This window comes from Primulina tabacum, chromosome 6 (genome assembly GCF_025594145.1).
Source record: "Primulina tabacum isolate GXHZ01 chromosome 6, ASM2559414v2, whole genome shotgun sequence".
NCBI lineage: Eukaryota > Viridiplantae > Streptophyta > Magnoliopsida > Lamiales > Gesneriaceae > Primulina > Primulina tabacum.
The window spans coordinates 683,036-706,571 of NC_134555.1; the positions used below are offsets into that span (position 1 = coordinate 683,036).

A 23,536-nucleotide genomic window follows, 5' to 3' on the forward strand; every position below is an offset into this window, starting at 1 on the left:
CGATGGTAAAATACGTGAGTATGATTGTGTTTGTAAATTTCAGAATACAAATAACTATAGGTACTATAACATATGTCACTGGAAATGTTTTTTTTTTAGTGAAAAAGAAGTTGAGATGTTTAACAATTATTTACTGTTGTGCAACAATTTGATGATAAAAATAAGGTGGTCAAATATGTATATATAAAAATGAGTGAAAGAGAAAGTGTACATGCATGAAAATGAGTGAAAGAGTCAATTAAATAAATACAAGGATAACCAATTAAAGATGATGAAAAAAATGATACAAATTTAATGATGACAACTAATTAATGAGGACAATAGAGTAAAATCACAATTCAATCCGTATATTTATATAGATTCGTAAGTATCTATTGTCGTCTGAGAATGTTCCATTTGAATGAGCTCAGTTATTTACTCTTTACTTAATGATTTCTTAGTAGATGCAGAAATACACAAAAATATGATTTGTGTCATTATTGAAATATTGTTCGTATTTGACAAAATTATAGAAATGAGAATATTTTTAGCATTTTGGATATAGAATCAATAGAAGGAATTGATCAAATAAAAAAAAATGCAAATTTAGGGGTGTTTATTTTAGGAAAAGGACCAAGGAAAGCATGACTTTATGAAGGGTAAATTGAGTTGGAAATATGAAAAAAAAAGCCTCACAACCAAAAAAAAGTGTTTTTTTGCTATCTACTTTCAAAAGATCAGTTTTGGTGTTTTTTAACTTCAGATTTGTTTCTAATTTGCTCAGTTTAATTAAAATCTCAAAGTTAGTCCCATGAAAATTCTGTCTCTAAAAAAACTGCTAGAGAAATAAATCTTGGACGAAATCGATTTTTTATCAGCAAGTGGGAGCATTCATTCATACTCAGAAGGTGGCAAATATGTTGAACTACCCAAATTTTGCATCGATCAATTAAAAGTCGAATCAAGCGACAATATTCACAAGATGAATGTCCATTCTATTTTATGTGCTTTCTTAAAAAAAAAAAAATCTACAAAAATGGGGTTCAACCACCAGTACTATAGATTACTTTCCTAATCTAGAAAAATCAATAACATTTCTACACGAAAACTAATAGATGACATAGGGACGTTCTATCGGTTAATCATTGTCGGACCATGCAAGTTTCATTTGAATCTCGAGTATGTTGTAGACATTTCGCGGTGTGTTCGATTTGTCCCAGTGATATGACCAATCTGGAGGACAAAAGCCTCAAACTTGTACCTCTCCTGTATTCCTTACAGCTTCCCTCATTTCAAACCTCTTAGTATGATCATTTTCCGTGCATGCTGCTGCAATGTACAGCATCTTCTCCATCTGATCAATAGAACTTGATGCTTTTCCAATCTCCGGGTCGATCAATTCCCTGATTCTGTCCTCAGAAATGGCTTGATTCACCCATTGCACCACATCAGTGCCATCCTTTGGATTGTGCTGAGAAGGGAATTTCCCTGTCATTATTTCAAGAATCACGATTCCTAGACAATAGACGTCGCATTTCGGGGATATTTGCTGATACAGTACAGCCTCGGGGGACTTGTAGGCGACAAGGGATTGCACGGATTGAGTGTTGCTGATTAAGGAATGCAGCCCGTAATCCGTTAGCAGCGGCTCATAGCTTGATGACAGAAGTATGTTGCTGGACTTTAGATTCCCGTGTGGCAGGTCCTGGTATGCGAATTCCGTGTGAAGGAATCCTAGCCCCTCTGCTATTCCCTTGATGATTTTCAGTCGTGTTGGCCAATTCAGCTCATCGCTGTTACGATTGTCTGAAATCATGACACTCGAATGTAAAAGCATTTTCAGCTCAGAAAATGATAAAGGTACGCGGAAAAATGTTGTGGAAAGATGCAAACAATACAAGAACTGGAGAATAGCATTTTCAGTTTATGCTGATACATGTCATAATTCATTGAAAATCTGGGAATATGTTTTACTGGATTTCTGGTTAAAGTAGTAGCATATATCTCAGGGAGACTTATAATAAAGATTCGAGAATGAACCATATATTAAAACGTTTTACCATGCAACAGAGCCATCAAGCTGCCTTTGGGAACAAATTCAGACACTAAAAGTTTCTCTTCTTTCCTGTAGTGATACGCCAATGGTGGTAAAATATTGGGGTGCCTCGGACTTCCAATCCTTCTGATCTCCGTGTCGAATTCATCTTTACTGAACTTATTCATTTCTCTCAATCGTTTCACCACAACAGACAATCCGTTCGCCATTACGGCTTTGTATGCTGACCCCATGCCACCATTTCCAAGAACCTCTGCCGAAGCCTTCATCAAATCAGACAATCCGAATATCCCTATCTCTTCATTAATCACCACAAGATCACTTGAAGATTTCCCACTGTGTGAGTGTATTCTGGAGGAACTGCCACTGGAGGTATCCGTGTTCCTTCCTTTCCTGCTAGAGCTCAGGCTCCTCATATTGCTGCTGGGTGTGTGGATCTGCACCTCTTCATCAAGATTCTCTTTTCCAAGGACCCTAAAATTATCGTCCTTTTTCCGGGCTCTGAAAATGATTGTCACCAACAAAATAGCAGCCACTATGCCTAAGACGATCCATTTTGCACTAGAGCCCGATTCTCTGGATTCACTAGTTGCCAATGAATCTTGAACTTTACATTGCTTCGAAACAATAGAGCCACAGAGGTCGGGATTTCCTACAAAGACCGTAGCTTTAAATCTTGACAAGCTTTGAGGGATCTCCCCTTGCAGTTTGTTGTAGGACAGATCAAGTATATGCAAGGAATTTTGTGCTAATTCAGGGACAGGCCCCGAGAACTCATTGTTTTCTAGCATTAGAGCCATGAGAGTCTCCACTTTTCCTAAAGAATCAGGGATTTTTCCAGAGAACTTGTTTCGCGCAAGCTCGACTTTTTTTAGATTCCCCAATTTAATAAAGAAATTTGAAGCTATTTCCCCGGAAAACTGGTTCCCTGACAAGAAAATCGCCTTCAATTTGTTGAGTCGATTGAATTCAGGCATTGGACCTGAGAAACTATTGTTCTCCAAACTGATAGCCCGAAGCTCTTGAAGATTTGCCAAAGATCCAATATCAATATTCCCAGCTTCACCAGAGAGACCAAGATTCATAAGAAACAAACCCGATACACTCGTATGGCCAGTTTCGCTACAGTCTACGCCAAGCCATTGTTTCTTATTGTCACACGGATTGGTCCCTTTGATCCAGGTCGAGTCCAGGGCAGAAGAATTCTTCAACTTCTTTTTAAATTCGATGAGGTAGTCGTCGTCATCTATAGCAAAAGAAACAGAGAAGACGAGGAACGAAATGAGGAGGCGAACAGCGGCCATTTCAGTGGGAAGATACAGGGAAAACGCTGTAGGCACCTCGGTGCTTGTTGACACAGCTGACGTTGTTTGAAGAGACTGCAAAATTTCGAGCCCTGAATTTTGGGAGGGTCTCTGATTTGTGTGGCTTTTGTTTGGTTCGAACTTGGAATGGTAGTGTGTCATGATTCTGTGATGGTTCGAGTTGAATAAAGATTGGTGATGGAAAATTTTAGTAAGTTTTTTTGTTTTTGAGAAAAATGTCGAGATTTTTCAGGTGGAAAAGAGAGGTGCATGAGTCTTGGCTTGACATGTTCAATGGAAGAGAAGAGAGACTTCCGCTATATCGTCCATTCTTGCAAAAGAAATTTAACGTAAAATTGAGTGAGCATTGTATAGCTAAAGGTCCCGTTAACAAATCAGATTCATATATTATAATATATAGATATAATTTTTTTATCCTTGTCCGATTCTAAGTTATACTAAAATATTATAATGCGTGTAATTATCAATGTTCATTTTCGATACATCACGAGCAACGGTGATAACTTGTAACATCATAACCATGATTTTGTCCTCTCTTTTATTTCACACTTATAGGGTGATATTTTGTGATTTTATTGCGAGAAAAAATCACCGAGATTTCAATTAAACAAATAAGTAAAATACCAAAATAAAAGTGAGGTTGTATTTGGAATATGTCACATTATTATTTCGGTTGGTTACTATATTTTAACATCTTCCTGTTAACATCTTAGAACATATGATAATTATAGCATGGAAAATCATGAACCAACGGATCTTTAAAATGAGTAATAGGCGTTGATGACTTATAACTTATGTGACATCAAAGTTAAGTTCGAGATCCAATCGAACAAGAAAAAAAAATTCACAAAATTAATAAAATAAATATAAATATAAAAAGAGGGGCACTAAAATTCCATCGTGAACAGTGCAACGGCAAAGTCCAAGCTAAAATTTGTTATAATCATGAAATAACGAAATTAGATAAATTGGAAAGTAACAGAAACTTTTTTCTATCTAAAAAATTGATCGCGATGAATAAACTAATTTCCGAAATTGCTACACTTCATTCACGTATGATTGATCGATTAATTAATTAGTTTATTCATTGGATAATATAAAAGTAGTTAATAATCTGAAAAATTGGCCCAACTCTTGAATGAAAGGCATTTTTTTAAAGAAAAAATATTATAGAAGTGCTTTGGGTAATTAAGTTAAATTTGTGCAATCAGTATTTTTAAGAAAGGTCGTGTATAAAAAATTATTTTAAAAAATAAAAATAAAGAAGCATATTATATATAATAAAAAAAATGTTTGACAGTAGTGTTAACCGTTTTGCCATATATATGTGTGCAACGTACCTAGAAAGATATGTATGATATATAACTTTTTATTGGAAAATACCTAGATAATAAAAAATATTACTTATTCTTGAAATTTAAAATTAAATAACCAGGTATTTATTATAATATAATATAATATAATATAAATTAAAAAAATGTGAGTGTAGTTCCCAAAAACAGATTCTATGAAATTACGCAATTAATACGTAATTTGTAAAAATTGAGACAACACGCTTCTTACACAAAAAAGAAATTAATTAAGACAACACGTGTTTTAAAAAGGTGGATGCCCATCCTTGAACGAAATCAGGTCAACAGGGTCGATCGGCCAACCCAATTTCTCTTTTATAATAATAATAATAATTACTCCACATCTTCCTCGTGCCTGAAATTCAATCCCCCTTGTGTATATATATACATACGACATATACCGTTCCAATTCAATTCAAGTTTCAACCTGATTAATCGAATAATATTCTTCAAGTTCATCGGAGCATCACCCATAATTTGTCGTAAAATGGGCACGCCGGAAGTATTGGACAGCGGGAAGAGGTCTAATTTCTCTCAGACATGTAGCTTGTTGAGCCAGTACTTGAAAGAGAACAAGGGTAGTTTTGGAGAGCTGGGGCTCGTGTTGTCGGAGGACAAAGGTAATCCATCCTAAATTATATACCAGATTAGATTTGTTTCTTTTATGGCTAACCTGATCTTCGGAACAGGGATCCCAGCTAGAACGATGAACTTGTTGCCCATGATCGAGAAATCAGGGCAGAGTTCGGGTGCTGATTCGTATCAGAACCGTAACAGTGGTATGAAATCGGGGGCTGGTCAAAGTGCGCCAATGACCATATTCTACGCCGGTCAGATGATTGTGTTTGACGACTTGCCGTCGGAAAAGGCGGACAAAATCATGATGTTAGCTAGCACCGCGGCTCAAAGTTCTGCCGCCAGCTTCCCCAAGTTTGCTTCAGCTTTTGAATTACAGGAGCGAGATCACCTATGCATTCCTCGCCCGCTTCTTGCTTCCGGTATGCTTATTTTCGAAGAAAATAAAAAATAATAATCACAAGATTGTAGCTGGTTGATGTTTAATGGACTGATCGGTTTTGTGTCGTTGCAGATTTACCAATAAAGAGGAAAAATTCTCTGGCCAGGTTCTTGGAGAAGAGGAAAGATAGGTTGGTATTTTCCCAGAATTATTAGGTTAACTTCAAGTACTTGTTTGTTTAGCTGTCTGTAATCAATTAATTTTGTTTATTAAAAAAATTACAGAATTGTAGCAACGGAACCGTACCAAGCAAGAAAACCATCAAATACAGAAGCATGGCTGGAATTGGCTCCTCGCTTTTCTTCACCAAACAGTCAGCAGCGCCATTGAAAATTTTCGTCTTTCAATTCAGAAACTATTGTATTTTTATTTTATTATTCGAAAAGGTAAACAATTATGTAATGGATGTTGCAACCCATTTAATTACTTAGTTATTTTAAGAAATGCCTGATATACCATATGTTGACTGACTTCATAAAAATATTACTTTAAAACTTTAATAATAGTATTGCAATTAGACCACGTCCATTTCATTTTTTATATTAAAATAAGAATATTTGTTGAAAATATACTGATATAAAATTTTTAATTAGCAACGCTTCATTTCAAAGAGTATGTTTTTTGTGAGAGAGTCTCACGAATCTTTGTCTGTGAGACGGGTCGACCTTAATCACCGATATTCACAATAAAAAGTAATACTCTTAGCATAAAAAATAATATTTTTTCATGGATGACCCAAATAAGATATATGTCTCACAAATACGACCCATGAGACCGTCTCACACAAGTGTTTACCCATTTTTAAAATAAAATACTGTTAGTATTCGTTTTCTTACGTTATTGAAAATGTATTTCTTCATAATTGGTCAAATAAAAATCGAAGACTCGAAATAGGAACTAATCAACGATTGATTTAAACGTTCTAAAAATTAAATTTAAATAAATATAAAATAGAAGTTATAGCTACATGGATATTATTATTATCTAGTGGTTATGAGATAAAGTTGGCGTACCTATTGTCACGTTGTTCACGTCTCTGTCTTCTGCCTAACACTAATAAATTGATGATTTGATTATTTTACAAATAAATATTAATTGGCATGGCATGATGCATGTATCAAGCTTTTGTTTTTTCTTGTTGTTGAACATTTGGACCAAATACATAGTATATATCTAATTACATATATATTATATCTCATAATTATGTAAATATTTAACACAAAATTGACATGGATTATTATTTATTCATATATTTTTTTTCACAGACAATTGTCAGAACTAGTGACTATTGTTTCGCAATTTCTCGTTGATTCACTCCCTCTAATTATTTAGTTTTTTTTTTTTTATAAATTAATGTACAGATTATTTTATTTTATTGAGATATCAATTTAAGAGAGGAAATATTGGGGAAAGCTTTGGGCTATGAAAAGATAGCTATTGTCAAGATATTTTGTAAATTTTTGGGTTGGAAATTTCGATTAGGTTTGTATTTTCAAACCATACATATTTAATGGAACAAATTGTTTTGTTTGGCTTGGATTATGCCCTAGATTGGCATTTAAAAACTCCTCTCTCGGATAATATTTAGCTTTGTAGACATGTTAAAGAGTAGAATTAAGTTCACTGATAAATTTTCACCATTGTTTCCCTAGCATTGCCGAATTGAAGTCATTCAAGTTTCGAAAGCTAAGTCCACCAAATTCGTTATGGACCCAACTAAACCAATTCAAGCCTCTAGCGGATTTAGATTTTCTTCCCCGCAAAATTAGTTAATCATTCTTTGTATTTTGCCAGCCAAAGAGGGATCGGAGGCCGTAGGAATGTGGACATACAAAAGGTTGGTATCGATTGAGCCACTAATTAATTAAGATTTCGCAGCCAGTTTTTTAATTAAATTAAATCGAAACAAAGATAAATTATGTGGTTAAGAAACATAAAAAATGAATTTTTAAAAAGTGAAAAATAAATTTTTTTCCCCATAAAAATAAATTTTTTCGTGATTGCTTGATAAATCTGAGATCTCTGCCAATATCAAAATCTTTCGTGGCTGCGTAATAAGTTTGGAAAATGTGTATTTGATGTTAAATCTCTGGCCGGAGAGGTTTTCGTTTTTTGAAAAAAAAAATTTAAACATTCATAACATTAAATAGGTAAATCCCGAGTTACAATACAAGAAATCCATGATGAAATATTTCCATCTAGCCAAATTACATTGGAAAAGCTATTGAATGCTCTATGAGCAAGAAAGTGTGCCACAGTATTGGCTGAACGATGCATGTGTTTGATCGACACAAAATGATTAACTAGGAACATCGAATTAACTTCAAGAGCCAAGACACCCAAAGGGCCAGTGTCCAGATCTGGGTTGAGAACTACTCGAACCGCCTCCTTGGAGTCAGAATAGATACAAACAGAAGAAACTCCCACCTATAGACAAAGATCCATACCACAACGAATAGCCAAAATTTCAGCTGCAAGGACACTACCTGGATGACATATGATAAGAGCATGGGCACCTATTGTTACTCCTCGTGAATCTCTAATTATCGCTCCAACACTGAATTTATTACGCCATGGTATCAAACCCCGCATCAACATCTAGTCGAAATAAGTTAGGGAGAGGCGGCTTTCATAAATGATCTGCTGATATTTGTGAAGCACTCACTGGTATAACACACTTTAATCTAGAGTTGCGAACCGAATCTAGAAATTCATAATGTATAAATCGATCTTATATTTTTTATTTCATCCATAATTTTAAGCTTTATCTCATTGAAATTCAGCTAAATTTTACTTGTTTTTATGAATAATCATGTTTTGTGCAAAACTATACCATGCATGCATTTATATAATATATAAATATATAATAAAACTTTTCCAGCATTAAATAATAAAGGCACGTCATGTTTCAAAAATTAACATGATAGTAATTATATAATAAAGATCTTTGATTTGTAATAAATGAGTAGATGGTTATACGAAAATTGTTCCATCGAATCTAAAAATAAATAAATATAAATGAAAGAATAAACAGATATTTTGAGGAGAATATAATTTCAGCAATTCCAGCAACAAAAATAACCGGAATTTTCTGAAATGTGTGGTTTTAAAAATTCCACAGAAATGAACTCTCGGAAGATATTATTTCTTCCGTATGGTTGTCCGGCCAACAGTCAACGTTGGGCAAAGGTGGCACAAAAAACTCGCCGGAGAAATCTTCATATCCCGGAAATACCCCGAAATCGTGGACGTTATTCTCGTGACCCATGGCTAAAAACTGGTCCAAAAATGCATTGTCCAGGGGCATATCTGCGAATTCATTGTCCGGCTGAGCGGTCCAGTGTGACACAGAAGGGCACGGGGAATCTGCGTCCGAAAAAGGCATTAACTCCGAAGACGACAACGAGTCTGAATTCTCGATCCGGCCAGCGGTGGGTGGGCCCTGGTCCCCGGAATGGGCGTACCGGGCCGCCGCCTCCTGGATATCCCCCGGCGACATAGACACGCCTTTGTTGATCTCCGGCGGGTTATCCGGGAAATTGAACTTAGCATTCTTGCCGCGGAGGCAGAAGAGGGCGGCGTCGAAGGCACGTGCCGCCTTCTCCGCCGTGTCGTAGGAACCCAACCAGATCCTCTCCCTGCTGTTGGGCAACCTGATCTCCGACACAAACTTACCCCATTTCCGCCTCCTCACACCCTTATACTTGCTGGAGGAAGCAGAAGCTTCACTCTCTCTGGCGGTAGAAGTAGAAGTAGTCGTCGATTTTACCATAATGAGTAAAAAAAAAAAAGAGATCAGTCCGCGGTCAGGTGTTTGTTGATGGATTGGGAGAAACGGCGGCCCCCGTGTATAAATATGTGTATGTAGCGAGTGTGGAGTGTAGAGAGAGAGAGGTGGTGGGGACACCGCGTTGATTGATATTGAACAAGTAAATAATAGAAACGTGGCACATACATTGAATTTATAATGTTTCTTCCGAGGACGCGCTGCGGATAAGAGCACGTGGGACAACTCCACTTCCTCGTGCTCCAATTCAGATGGATCCACGAACCATGCTTTTCTTCCTTGTAACTCTACTATTCGTCTTGCTTTGTGTTCGATAAAGTCTCTCACGAAAAATAAAAATAAAAAATATATCTCTTATTGCGGATAATAATTGTACAACTTCGCAAATGACAAGTACAATGAACATGAACACAATATATGATCAAAACCAACGTCTTGTATTAGGTAATAAGTTAACAAATATTTAAAGATAAAAATTTGCATGAGACGATCTCACGGGTCGTATTTTGTGAGATGGATCTCTTATTTGGATCATCCATGAAAAAATTTATGCTAAGAGTATTATTTTTATTGTGAATATCGGTAGGATTGACCCGTCTCACAGATAAAGATTCGTGAGGTCGTCTCACAAGAGACCTAATCATATTTAAAATAATTATATAAAAAATATTCTTATATTTGCTTTAGACTCGAAAATATTCATCAAATCAATGCAATCCAATTGTCAGATCATTTTTTTTTTTCCATTTACAACATAACTAGCTCATTTAGTTGTCATATAACAATGTTGATCATAAATATTTTATAATTAACTTCAGTTTCGATAACCTTCTTTCATGTTGATAAGTTGTCAATGGATATGAAGTAACAAAATCGTATATGCAACATAAGTATTTGAGAATAAACAATTCAATGTCATCAAACACTGTATCATAGTCAATTGATTTTATTCATTTGTTGAATAGCATATCACAAGCCATCAATTTTGAACACATTTAATGTATAAATGTCTATTGCAACTCAAAATTATTGAAGATCCATAGAACACTTCATTAAAGTAGTTAAACTTCCACTCTTTAATTTTTTTCAAATTCAACAAAACCCAAAACTTTTGTGATATTGTTTAAATTTTACAAATCAAATGTTATAAAAAATCGAGCATAATCGATTATTAAAAAAAATATTAAATTATTCTATTTTATTTAATATTGAGTTATATATTTTTTCATTGTTTCATCAACTCAAAATATAATAATAATAATAATAATAATAATAATAATAATAATAATTTTGGATCCATCCAAAGTGCGCACGGGGGCTTTGACCATTCTGGCTTACATAAGGTAAGGCTCTACTGCTACCAAATAATTAATTTAAAATGCACATTTAAATGTTGGGTTCTTAAGTTTATCATGCAAACTATAATGTGTGTGTACGAGGAAAGTGCATGTGGTGCCACGAGCTATTCAATTAAATAATTATAACCCCAAAATTAAGGGAATTAAATTAATAATAGTTAGCATGCATCCGGCGCAAAGAGCCACCTAGTGGCTCACTCGGGCCATCTTTTCCATTTTTAATTTTTTATACTGATATTTTAGTCTGAATTTGTGTTTAATTTGGGTAACTCAAATAAAAAAAATGAAGTCAGAAAGTTGAAAAATTAAATTTTTTTATATTTAACTCAAATAGTCCAAGTAGAAAAAGAATGAAAGACTCGATAAAATTAAGATTTTAAACAAAAAAAAAAAAAATCTAATTGTTATGAATTTTATTGACATATAATATTTTATATTCCGTAAAAAAAAAACCAAGATAATTTTGGATTTCTGACTCTGCCATTGATACGACTGCTGGCACCTCACAATCCCATGATGATGTTGTCTCGTTCAGGCCCACATTCTCCACACCTCGACTCCATCGGCCCCCACGCAACATCTCCATTTGGTTGGGTTGGCACATCTTCGCCATTTGCTTTTCACACATTGTATTATTGCTCCCATTCTCAAACAGTTCATGCATGAAAATTCATCTTGCGTGTTAATTTATGGTTTTTGCAATGTAACTTTCTTGTTTCCTCAATATAAGCTATACAAATAATTTACACATTTATTATGAAAAAATACATTTTTGGTTCTATATATTTATATTTTTTGCGTTTTCCATCATTTATGTTGTCGAATTATATGCTTAGTTTGTTCTCTTTATTTTTTCGACAATTTTAGTCATCTTGTAGTATAGAGTTGACGTGAGTAATCTCACATTAACACTCACGATTAAAATGAATAAAATTATAAAAAATCAAAAGATATGTGATTAAGATTATAATTTGATAACATGTAAGACTATAAATTGTTATATTATACTAGCATCTTTGTGCTCGTGTTGCATGTTTGTACAATTGTTTTTTTTTTTTTTAAGGATTTATGATTATTTTGTTATATTTTCGTTATTATTTGGATTACAATGACGCAACTATATTAAATATAAAATTTATACAAGATAATGGGCGAATATTTAAATTTAAAAACAGTGTATATTAATTAGTAGGAGATAATAATATGTTGATAATTGAATTTATTGATAGATAAAGTTTTGTAAAAATCAATAGATATCACAAAGTCACACCAAACTTTACTAATAATATGAAGGTTCTTGTTTACAATATGTATTTATATTTGATATGATGTATACATTTATGTGAGCAACGATGAGTTGACACTCATATGTTATATATATTATTTTGATATGTTTCATCACATTCAATAGATGAGTGACACCTCAGCAGTGTTTGTACAAGTTTACAAGTGAGCTCATGAGTCATAATCATTATAATCAATTATATGCTCATGAGATTATCACATACAATGCATATTAATAAAATATTATGATACTTAAAAATGAATGGAATTGTATATAATTTGACTTTGTATTAGTGGGCAGACACGAAGTAGGAGAAATTGGAAAAAAAAAATGTTTATTTTGTCTTCAATTTGACGGCATGCTTTTTCAAACAAGAGGAGCTTGAATATTCGTCTTCGTATGAATTAGAACCCGGGGACTACGATTGAGGTCGTTTCCACCGCGTCTGCCTCAAATCCCATTAAAAGGCATGGAATAATTAATTAAATTTCAAGTGTCTTCTCCAACTTCGATATTTCTGTCAAATTGAACAATTTTTGAAATGTAATCGTGATTCGTTTAGGTGGTACGTGGATGAATCCATTTGATTCGAGAAAGAATTCTTGTGATGAAGTTCAATAAATTTGAAATCCGTCGAACAAAACATAACCTCAATGCATGGGTCGAATTTTTTCTTAACATATTAAATTATATATTATTCAACTAAAATTCAAATTTAAATAATCAATATAAAAGGTGCCGATTTATCCAACCAAATGGATGGGTTTGCTGCATCTATTGTGAAAGCATGAAAAGTGTAAAACAGGCCTGTTTTTGTACGGTTCCCGGTCATCCCAAAAAACACGTGTTATACGATGGGCTCCCCACCAAACCAAAAGCATTCGTTGTCAAGAGTAAGTTGTTTGTCCCACAGTTGTTGTAGCCGGTTTCCCCTTCTCCTTTGTTTTCTTCTGCTCTTTCTTCTCAGGTTTCTTCTCCCCTCCACCTTCTCTTCTATACGTCTCCTTCCCTACCTCCGATTACCTTCTGTTTTTTTTTTTGGCGCACTGTTTTGCTTACGTGTTGTCTTTCCCCCTCCACCGTGCTCGTTGTTCGTCTTCTTTTCTACCGCCGGCTAACTTTCGGTTTTCTATCGGTGTTTCGCTTTGTTTGTGCGTCGTTTTCATTTTATCCGCCGTGCTCGTTGTTCGCCTTCTTTTCTACCGCCGGCTAACTTCCAGTTTTTTTTTTGGTGTTTCGTCTTGCTTGTGTGTTGTTTTCATTTTATCCGTAAATATTTATTAACTTCTTCTTCGGTCACCGTCCATCTTCCGGATTTCTTTGTTTAGAATTTCTCCCAACGGCGCGATCTACTTTGATTTTGCTTTGAACAGTGTCAATTAGGTGCGTTTTTCCCTCGGATTCGTTCGAATATGGTGTTCCTCACTCGGTTTTTCTTTGAAAGACCTTGCTTTTTCCTCACGGTTATTTGTAGTGTTGTTGTTTTTAAATATTGCTTTACGATTTTCTCGGCTACTTTGTTTTTGATCTAACGCTTAGCCTCGGCACCCAAATATCTAGGTTAGGTTTGCCATGCGATTTTTTTGTGCTTATTAAAGGGATTTAGTTTATTTGTTATTGACCATAAGGATTCGATCTCCCAACTATCTGTAGTGTTGTTGTTTTTAATGATTGTTTGCTTATGCTTTGCGGTTTTTGGATTTTCTTGCCTGTTCTAACGCTTAGCTTTCTAGGATTCATTTGAATCTGGTGTTCCACGCTCGGTTTTTTTGGAATGACTTGCTTTTTCCCCCCGGTTATTTGTTCAACGCCTAGCTCTGGCAGCCAAACCATATAGCTTTGATTTAATTTAAGAATTATAATTTCACCTATGCTGATCAAAGGGTTGTAGTATATTTTTTGTTGTTCATTCGCAAAAATTGATTTTATTATATTCAACGAACACACACACTTAAACTATTTTGTTTATTTCTATTTCCCTTACAGAGAAAAAGCTCGACTCCCTTTGTTTTTACAAAGGAAAAATACAATCCTTTTAGGAAACATTGAAAAACTCAGGCTTAGATTTCTTTATGATTTCGGGGTATAAATTATTTTGTTGGCTTAGCCTACTACTGATTTGTTAGATTGGTTAGCTTAACTAATTTGTTATTTTGTTGACATATCTAGGTTCAATTTGAATTTGCTATGTTGAGTTAGCTGTTTTTTCATTAAGAAGCTTAACCAACTGAAACCTATGGCGATTTCTTCTACTCGCACTGCGTGCAGGTTCGATCTTTTATTTTTGAGTTATTAGTTCATCTTCTATCACTCTTACTTCGTTGTTATATATGTTGGTTTTTTTGTTCATATTTGTTATTATTATTTTGTTATAGAGAGCTTTTATTTATTATCTTTTGTGTTACTAAATCATAGTTCATAGCCCAAATTGTTTTTGGTATTACCTTGTCATATTGCTTAATATTATGAATTAGCTACGATGCCGCGGCAAAAAAAAAAAGAAATCTCACTAGATATAAACAGGCCTAATAACTCTCGTAAACGAAAATTTGTTTGTCCAAATGATCGTAGGTTAGAAAAAAAAAATTCAGCGACGATAAAAAAAAGAAAGCCATAATTTGCAAAAGGGTGATGTAGAAAATAATATGGGTGACCTATTATTGTGTATAGCAAATGGTCCAGATGAACTACCGGCTGTGCCAGATTGTAAATATTGTGGTGCCAAGCGCATATATGCTGAGCCACCGACATTTTGTTGATCTTCAGGAGAAATAAATCTTTTACCTTGAGAAATGCCTTCTGATTTGATACAACTATATACTGACAATGATGACGATACAAAGGAGTTTAATATGTGCGTTCGTTGCAATGCCTAAATAACTTTTCTAATGTTCTTGGTATACAATTTCTTTCTGTTTGATATATCTATTTTTAACTATTTCAGGCTATATCTAATTTAACATTTTATTAATGACTTAACTACTAGCTAATTTGTTTTGCTTCTTTATACTTTTAGTCAATAAATGACATATATAACCTTTCAGTCATAGATATCCCGACTAAATCTCAACTTATGGTATAGCTTTTGCAAATATATTGTTGCTTAATCTTACCTACGAACAATAATTTCTGTTCGTTAGGGGGAAAAAAATTTAATCAAATCCCCACATTTTCACCAGCTGTTTATTTTTATTAATCTAAAATAGTATGATTATATTTTCTAGCCTTTTTCTTTTGTGATAGATTAAATTTCTACGAATACACACCAACTAATAAACTCGATTCTAACTCACCTTACTGCTGACTTTGTTTTCTTCAGGTACAATCTCACAAGCAGAAACCAGGAATGAAATTATCTTGCAGTAATAGAAACATAATTAAGCTTTTTGTTTTTCCTAGGCATGTGCTATCTAAATACAGTACATCGAAATTATGTAAATCAGCATGCTATTATGATGTTTAAACTTTATTAATATTTTGATAACAATATTCAATAACGTATAGCTTGTCACTTAGCTTTCCTAAAAATATCAATATTCACAAAAACTGAAAAAATGACACTTTTGGTTTATAAATACATAAAAAATCCTTTAGGTACCTACAAAACTTTTTATATACTTCATTATTTAACGAACTTAAAAACTTATATAAATGTCACCCATTTTAAAAAAGGCTTACTTGAAATCTTGCAGAACTTGACTTGATTGTCCGTTGGTAATCAACGGTCCTTGTTTATATCCATCGTTTTATCTTTTCTAGTGAGTGACAGTATTTGAGCTTTGTTCGCTTATGTTTCTGATAAGACAGTTTTTTGCGTTAATCTGTCTATGCTTCTTGACCTATACTTCAACCGCTCAGTATACGACTCTCAAGCCGTTGGGAGACAGGGTGTCGGTGAAAATCAAGTCAGCAGTGGAAAACACTTCAGATGGTATCATGCTACCGACCACTGCCAAATCAAAACCTCAAGGGGGTGAGGTGGTTGCAGTTGGAACAGGTCGCATGATAGGGAAGAAATCAGTAGACATTAGTCTAAAGATATTGTAAAAGTTGGGTTATGTTTTGGTTGTTATGGTTTTTATTCGGATTACTTTGATGCACTGCATTACGGGATGCTTCCCATCTCAGACTGGCTCCCAAGTTGTGTACTCGAAGTATGCTGGGACGGAAGTGGAGTTGAATGGATCGAATCATCTCATTTTGAAGGAAGACGACATTGTTGGTATTCTTGAAACCGATGAGGTGAAAGATTAAAGCCTCAAAATGACAGAGTTCTCATAAAGGTTATCTCCCCAGTTGATTTTGTCACGTCGACTTCAAGATAAATTTATTTATACTTCCTTTTTTTACTTGTCAAATTATTGAAATGAGCAAATTATCGATAATTCTGTGGACATCAACTCGGTCTACATGTATATGGTGCTGACCGTGTGCCATATCTTTTGTTCTTTCATAGGTTGCTGTGGCTGAAGAGAAAACGGCAGGTGGTTTGTACCTAACAGATGCAAGCAAGGAAAAACCTTCAGTCGGCACGGTAGGTTATCTTTTTGCAAAGTAATGCAGGAAAGTCTCTGGTAAGTAATCTCTTCCCCGTATGTATAAAATCCTGGATTGGCATCTGCTATGTGCAGTGTTCTCTTAGTCATCCTTGGTGTCAATAGTTGTCTTCTTGAATTACAGGTTGTTGCAGTTGGGCCTGGCTGCCTTGATGATGAAGGCAATAAGAAGCCATCGTTAATGGCCCCTGGAAATACAGTTCTGTACTCCAAATATGCCGGTAATGATTTTAAGTGTAGTGATGGTTCCGACTACATAGCTCTACGAGCTTCGGATGTAATGGCTATCCTTTCATAATTCGCCAATCCCCTTTTTCTATGGGAAAAACCATAGAGGAGAACACCATAGTCGGGAATGTGAGTTTTTTGCATCTCAATGGAGTTCAGGCTTGGTTCTTTTTTTTTTTTATTGATGTAAAAATGTTGGGCGTAAGAGGTATGCTGCTTTCTGGAATTGCGAAGCTTGTTTTTATTATTGATTCCTAAATCCTAAGCTCTAATTCTTACCCAAAAAGCTCCAGTTTGGAAAGTACGTGTTTCTTACATCGTCACTTAGTTTGATTGGGAACGATTATAAATTCAAAGTTCTAGCTCGTGTCAAGTTGTGTGTGATGCAATTTCTTTGTTCAGAAGTGTGAAGATTGCAAAGTAGAGGCCTTGAAGTGTGATTATTTCCTCAAAATTTATAAGAGAAGATTGTGAATACTACAATGTTTTTAAGAATCTAGAAAGTACGGCGCTGTTGTTGATGAAGCCCGACTAATGCAAAATTTGAATTCAAGTTGCTGTCAATTTAGTGCTCACACCCAAAACACCTATGTAACACATACTTTAAGGATGACTCATGCATCGCGTCAGGAACAATGGTTTTGGTCTGCCTTTTCCTATGCATTCTTCAGATTTACTATTACATCCGCAAGACTAGCACGCACTTTTCCCAGGGTTCCAGCCTTGAGAAATCAAGATTTTGCAGTGACCCTTTTCTTCCTTGAATTTACTCTCTGCTTCTCGTCTCTTTTCCTCTTCTGTAGTTGCTTTTGAATTGATTTGTTAACTAAGGAAGGCTGATCCTTCAATGCAAAGCTTTTAGCCACATGTCCTAAGTGAAGTTTCTTCACCATAAAAATTCTTTTTAGCTCACCACGATGGGCAGTATAAGCACGTACCCACGCACAGAATGCATCCTGGGCTAACTTCTTCATCCTTGTCTGGTAAAAAACATCGACCTTGTTATCAAATCTTATCATCCCAATCCCCAAATATTTAATATGCAAAGAATTTATATATCTTGAAAATCATGAGACAGATAAATCAGCATCCACTTCTTCCATAACACTAGCTAAATCGAAGCAAGTCAAATGTTGTCGTTGCCTGTTATGGGAGGAAATTTTACCGTGGGGGTGGGTGGGTGGTCTAGCTAAGAAAATTAAGATTATAGCAGTGGCCGTCTACCAAAACTTGGGACTCATAATAACAAGGTTCCTCGAGATGTCTTGAACCCCAGAATAAATCAACTAGGCATACCGATTGATTCCCGGCTGGAGGACAAGGAAGTTTAGTTTGCAGAAGCAGAGCTTAAAATTGCATTATACAAGGCATAAATGTGGTATTAAAAGAACAAATCAAAGTACATGTAAAGAATAGCAAGCGTAGCGGCCAAGCCTCCAAGGCATATGCACCATATAAAGACCGTCGAAAGAAAATTGCATACCTCTGAAGAAATATAGGATTCTAATGCTCTCTCCAAGGTTAGTAGCCACGGGTGCATGTCTATTGAAACAAACTTTTTGACCTGATGCTTAAGATTGTATAAAGGGAAGCTACCAAGCAGTTTGAGAAGAGGATGTTCCGTTAGCATCACCCCGTGCTTCTCCAGGTCCTTCAGGTAATCTACTTCAACTGGTTGTAAAAAAAGCAGTGAGTCACCTTTCTCACCCAACCTGGCAGTCCTTCCAACCCTGTATTGAGCAGTGAAATATCATATCAGTTAAATGCTTGACCTTTTCACCACTCAACCAAAGTAAGATGATAACAAGCCACATCACGAATGCCAGCAAATATAGCTATTTCACTAGACTTTTCAACCCCTAGATATGCAAAATCACAAAACCACCGTTCTTTGTGTGTGTGGACCAAAGACAAATTTAACCACCGTTCTTTGTGTGTGTGGAACAAAGACAAATTTATCCCAACAGGTTGATATAGCACGATTTAATCAAAATAATTCAGAAAAAATATCACTTGAATTTTAGAGATGGGATTTGTCCGTCCAAATTGAACTCATACATTTCAGAAAAAATAATTATCACTTAAGTTTTAGAGATGGGATGTGTACATACTTCATTTACTTCAAAAATTACAAATTTAAATCTCAGACATGCAGTTTTGGATTGAGCGTGGAAATAAAGGACTCAGATGCTCTGGCCAAAATTAAATTTGATGATCACCTTCAAACGCTATCAATGTGAATTGAAGAACAAATCTACCTGGCTGTAAAGAAGCAAAACAAGTAGGTAGGTGCACCTTTATTGGTTCAGGAAGAGAGTAAAAAGAACTAAACAAGAGAAACCAAGACAGCATACTACGGTCAGCTGAGCAGTAATGAAGGTCATCTAAAGATAATCTAAGAATTAGAAAAATACTCTTCCCTCCACTCTACTTTTGGATTATCTTCGTCCAATTATCCTCAAATGTAGAAGTATAGTGCATAAGAAATAAAAAAAATCTTTTTTTATTTAAATACAATTTGATTGTAAAATATCAATAAAGTTCCCAACATCATTTGTAGGCAATGTACCGGACGGAGCTTCCGGGCGAATGAGAACCCATCAATCTTTAAGGCACTACAAAAGGTGATGAACTTGAAATTCTAGAAAAAATTTCAAGTGTTGATTTGAGACTGGGATCCTCCAATAGATTTGTTACACAAAAAGAGAAGAAAAGGTAAGACATACCGGTGTACATACTCAGTTGCCTCTCCTGGAGAGTCATACTGGATAATGCATCTGACTTTAGGAAAATCCAAGCCTCTAGCAGAAACATCTGTTGACAAGAGAAGAGCTGACTTTTCCGTTTTGAATATCTGAAATGTTGTTTTGCGGTCCTCGTGATTCATATTCCCATGTAAACGCAAAGTTTTGCATCTCAAAAACATCTGTCTGACTTCGGCTTCTGACTGCGAAACTGGTGGCCATTGAAATTCACTAAGCAGGGAATAATGAAAATCTACAGCATCACATGTTGAAAAAAACACAACTACCTGTTTAATAAAAGGTATCGTCAGTAATTACTTGAAATTAGAATGAAATACTAGTTAGCTAAGTCAAGTAATTCGTGGTGTATTTGCAGAACGAGCGAAGAATATGATTTATCGCAGTAACTAATGAACAAGCATACAATCAAAAGAGATACTGGTGAAAAGGAGGAATGAGAGTTGAAATCAATTATGCATGAATGAGTAGGAATGAGTACCTGACAATTGACATATTCGTGGTTCCATCCTTATAACAGATTTTCCAGAAATAAATAACTTAATTACAAATAGACGTATACAACGAAAGGCACAACAGAATACAAAAGTACATAACAAAGAGAACATTAAAAATACACCCTAACCTTTTGGGAAGGTTCTCTCTCAAAAAGGTTCTTTAGAACAGAAAGGAGTACAACCAGTCGAGAACCGCATGGTACTGCCAAGTGATGAGTATCAGTCTGTGAAGCTAACAGGTTTTGAACAGTAAGTCTAAATTTTCTTCAAGATATACCTTTAATGTATCTCTGAGCCAGCTGAGCAGGAAGCTTATATTCCTCATCTGAAGTACCATGCAACATACGAGTGGACACTTCTAATCTGTCACTTGTATCAGATTCTTGTGACATAGCATGATTGTGATTCAAATTTTGTAAGATCTTGTCATCAAGACCAATCATAACAGGATTTTCTAAGCTGATTTTAGCTAGTTGATTTACTTTTTCATTTAGAGTAGCTGATAACAGCAAATTCTGTTTCTTGACTTTTGGAGCCAGAGCTGAATTTTCATTGCCAATCAATTCATGCTGCCTTGTGCCCAAATAATTAAGTATATCTTCTATCTCTTTACCATAACCAAGTTCCAGAATCCTGCCTCGAACAAGTATGTCAATAGGAATGAACTTTAAAATTCATACCTAAAGCAAGTTTAATTTAAGACATCAATATTTAATACCTATCTGCTTCGTCAAATACTGCCCACTGAAGGTTGGAGTGTAGAAATGATGAAGTATTCTTCAAATGATCCAAAAGACGTCCAGGAGTTGCAACAAGAATTGACACACCTGAAATATATAATCAAGTCCTCAAAAAAATTTGAAATTTATTGTTAAAGAAGGGAGCACGGGAAATTCACATGACCAATACTGTCGATGTTTTGTGTAAATTAGCCACAATGTCAGTATAAGTTTGGGCAATATACATGAAAGAGATCCATTCAACCATCTACAACTTAAAGGGCTTAAAGCTTGTGGTCTAAATTTTTCTAAGGTGTTAATTCAGAAATCAAAAGAAAAATATTCAGGAATAAGATCCCTAAAAGTTTGGGACAGATTTTCATTGAGTTGAGACTGCAGCACTAGTAAAAATATTTGTGAGTTCGCCGGAAAGCCATTAATCACGAATCTGCAGTCAATAAAATCAGAAAAGGCAAAACTTGACGTGGACACTTGTGATAAGATCAGATAAAAGGCTTCCAAACTAGCAAAAACAGCATCAAGCACTGGTTCTAAGAACCTCAATTAAAAAAGTCAATTAGAGAGATGAAAGGGAGGTCCACAGGAAATCTTTACATTCAAGAAAATGGCAGATCATAGTAAATGTAAACACACCCATCACTCCAATGTCAGGTTTTGCAGGATGTACAAGTTATGAGCCCTAAAATCTACACTAAAAATGATTTCCTGTTTTGGCAACTAGATCCATACTACACTGATACCATCAAACTAAAATTATCGGCATGAAGTTATCCAGAACAGCAAACAGTTCCAAGCCTGGTAACAGCAAAAACGCCTCGTACCTTTCCTTAATCTAGCTTTCTCCTTTGATCGATTTTCCCCACCCATGATATAGCCCGGAACAATCCAATGAAAACGGTGCAGTAACTTTTGTAAAATATCGTACACCTGCATGCATAATTCACGCGTTGGTACAAGCACCAACGCTATTATGGAGATGTTATGTCTTGTATATTTCAGGGAAGGGAAGATGAACAGATTGGAAAATGGGAAAAGTGCAAAATAATAAATAGAAAACTAAAAAAAGTGAGCATACTTCGATTCAACCCAAGCCAATACAACCTACGAGCATAATACACATTCATTAAATTAAAAATGGTAAATCCATGATGAAAAGAAAATCCAACTATAATAATCTTATTTCTAATCATTCGTACATCTTTCCAGGAAAGCCTCAATCTGCATACTTAAATAGCTTACTCAGCCTAGAAATTTCGCCGATTTCAAATATTTTATCCTCTTCTCTAATTCAAACTTCGTGGATTTCCTATTTTTATTTCATTTTATTTTGCAATGGATCATATATGAATCATGATATAGGAGTCAATAGTCCATACCGAATTACTGATGAAGTTTCAAATAAGTCCTCTCCCTCACCCACCCAAAAAAAAAAATTTGAAGCAAATGCAGATACATGAGAAAAACGCCAGAACGAACTTCTTCTGCGCCAAGGCCACCTGCAGATTATGGATAGGCAAGATACTTGCACGAGTTAAAAGAAGCATACCAAAAGTACCATCTGACCGCTGAATTCGTCGATCGAGATTCTGCAAGTGATGAATAATTGGAGCGAGATACGCCACAGTTTTACCAGTTCCGGTCGCTGCATTAACCAGCCTAAAATTGCATTTCCCATCACAAACTTATAAAACTAGATATTGAGAAAGCATTTAAAAAAAATCAATCAATGAACATGGATAATTACACGTGTCTGCCGGAGAGCACAACAGGAATCGTCTGCGCCTGAACCTGCGTGGGAAACTCGAATCCAAGCCTCTCTGTTCGAACTCTCAAAAACAGATTTTTACACACTTTTTTTCGCCAATTTGCTCAAAGTCGGAAGAGGAAGATAACACCTACCTTTGAGCTGCTCGCATAAGGTGGGGTGAAGGCCGAGGCTGGAGAAAGAGCACGAAGCGAACACCTCCGACTCGCCGTTGGTAGCTACTTTAACTTTTCTACCACCAATCATCGTAGTTGCTATGAATCAGAGCCAAATTCGCCTACTTTTCTGCAGATTTTTGGTTCCTGCTGCACACTAGGTAGGTTTAACCCACCGGAAAATAGATGGGCTCGATTTTCAGCCCATTTGGTTAAAGGTGGGCGGGGTTGGCCCATGAGAACCAGATTTGATATTAAATACAAATTTATCAGTATTTTGAAAAATCATAACACCCCTCCGTTGATTTAATTTAATTTAATATTTCAAAAACAGAGGATCAGAGGACTCTACAAAGTCAATATTCCGATTGTCTATTTTTTTTTTTATATAAGATATGTCATTTCGATTCATACTTAAAATAAAAATAATAATATTTTGAATATAAAAAAATAATATTTTTTTTATGAACAACGACGGACAAAATTGATTCACATCAAAAGAGTTTTTTCTATCATTTTCTAAAAGGTGATTGGCTTCTTAACGATTCACTTTATTAATAGTAATTTAATCGTTAAAAGGGCTAATTTTAAATAGTGGCTTGAAAAAATCCCTTATTACCTGTTATTCCTAAACCATTTAAATATATGTAGCTCTATAAATCAGCTATTATTT

At 35.1% G+C, this 23,536-nt stretch overlaps 4 protein-coding genes and 1 pseudogene across 7 annotated transcripts; 2 read left to right on the forward strand and 3 right to left on the reverse strand.

Moving 5' to 3' along the window:
• Positions 1 to 899: 899 nt before the first annotated feature.
• On the reverse strand, positions 900 to 3,700 carry LOC142548441 (pollen receptor-like kinase 3). Its single transcript, XM_075656765.1, has 2 exons — positions 2,040 to 3,700; positions 900 to 1,785 (listed from the first exon to the last, which is right to left on the reverse strand). Exons 1-2 carry the CDS (start codon positions 3,499 to 3,501, stop codon positions 1,229 to 1,231), a joined length of 2,019 nt encoding a protein of 672 aa, XP_075512880.1. The 5' UTR covers positions 3,502 to 3,700; the 3' UTR covers positions 900 to 1,228.
• Positions 3,701 to 5,100: 1,400 nt separating this feature from the next.
• Positions 5,101 to 6,190, forward strand: LOC142547953 (protein TIFY 11d-like). The gene is made up of 4 exons (XM_075656326.1): positions 5,101 to 5,332; positions 5,402 to 5,710; positions 5,803 to 5,860; positions 5,955 to 6,190. The coding sequence occupies exons 1-4, from the start codon at positions 5,200 to 5,202 to the stop codon at positions 6,058 to 6,060; spliced, it is 606 nt and encodes a 201-aa protein (XP_075512441.1). The 5' UTR covers positions 5,101 to 5,199; the 3' UTR covers positions 6,061 to 6,190.
• Positions 6,191 to 7,892: 1,702 nt separating this feature from the next.
• LOC142548442 (ethylene-responsive transcription factor ERF017-like) lies at positions 7,893 to 9,566 on the reverse strand. The gene has a single exon (XM_075656766.1). The coding sequence runs from the start codon at positions 9,500 to 9,502 to the stop codon at positions 8,837 to 8,839; it is 666 nt and encodes a 221-aa protein (XP_075512881.1). The 5' UTR covers positions 9,503 to 9,566; the 3' UTR covers positions 7,893 to 8,836.
• A 6,318-nt stretch (positions 9,567 to 15,884) lies between these two features.
• LOC142548444 (20 kDa chaperonin, chloroplastic-like) lies at positions 15,885 to 17,245 on the forward strand (annotated as a pseudogene).
• A 213-nt stretch (positions 17,246 to 17,458) lies between these two features.
• On the reverse strand, positions 17,459 to 23,054 carry LOC142548443 (DEAD-box ATP-dependent RNA helicase 17). 4 transcript variants are annotated; one of them, XM_075656767.1, is made up of 10 exons: positions 22,843 to 23,050; positions 22,688 to 22,760; positions 22,490 to 22,599; positions 21,765 to 21,908; positions 20,922 to 21,030; positions 20,481 to 20,836; positions 20,332 to 20,405; positions 19,671 to 19,975; positions 18,428 to 18,674; positions 17,459 to 17,924 (listed from the first exon to the last, which is right to left on the reverse strand). In XM_075656767.1, exons 1-10 carry the CDS (start codon positions 22,952 to 22,954, stop codon positions 17,676 to 17,678), a joined length of 1,779 nt encoding a protein of 592 aa, XP_075512882.1. In that variant the 5' UTR covers positions 22,955 to 23,050; the 3' UTR covers positions 17,459 to 17,675. The 4 variants fall into 4 exon arrangements, with proteins under 4 accessions (XP_075512882.1, XP_075512883.1, XP_075512885.1 ...); XM_075656768.1 differs by having other exon boundaries at positions 21,765 to 21,870; positions 22,490 to 22,585; positions 22,843 to 23,047; XM_075656770.1 differs by having other exon boundaries at positions 21,765 to 21,870; positions 22,843 to 23,014.
• Between the last annotated feature and the right edge of the window lie 482 nt (positions 23,055 to 23,536).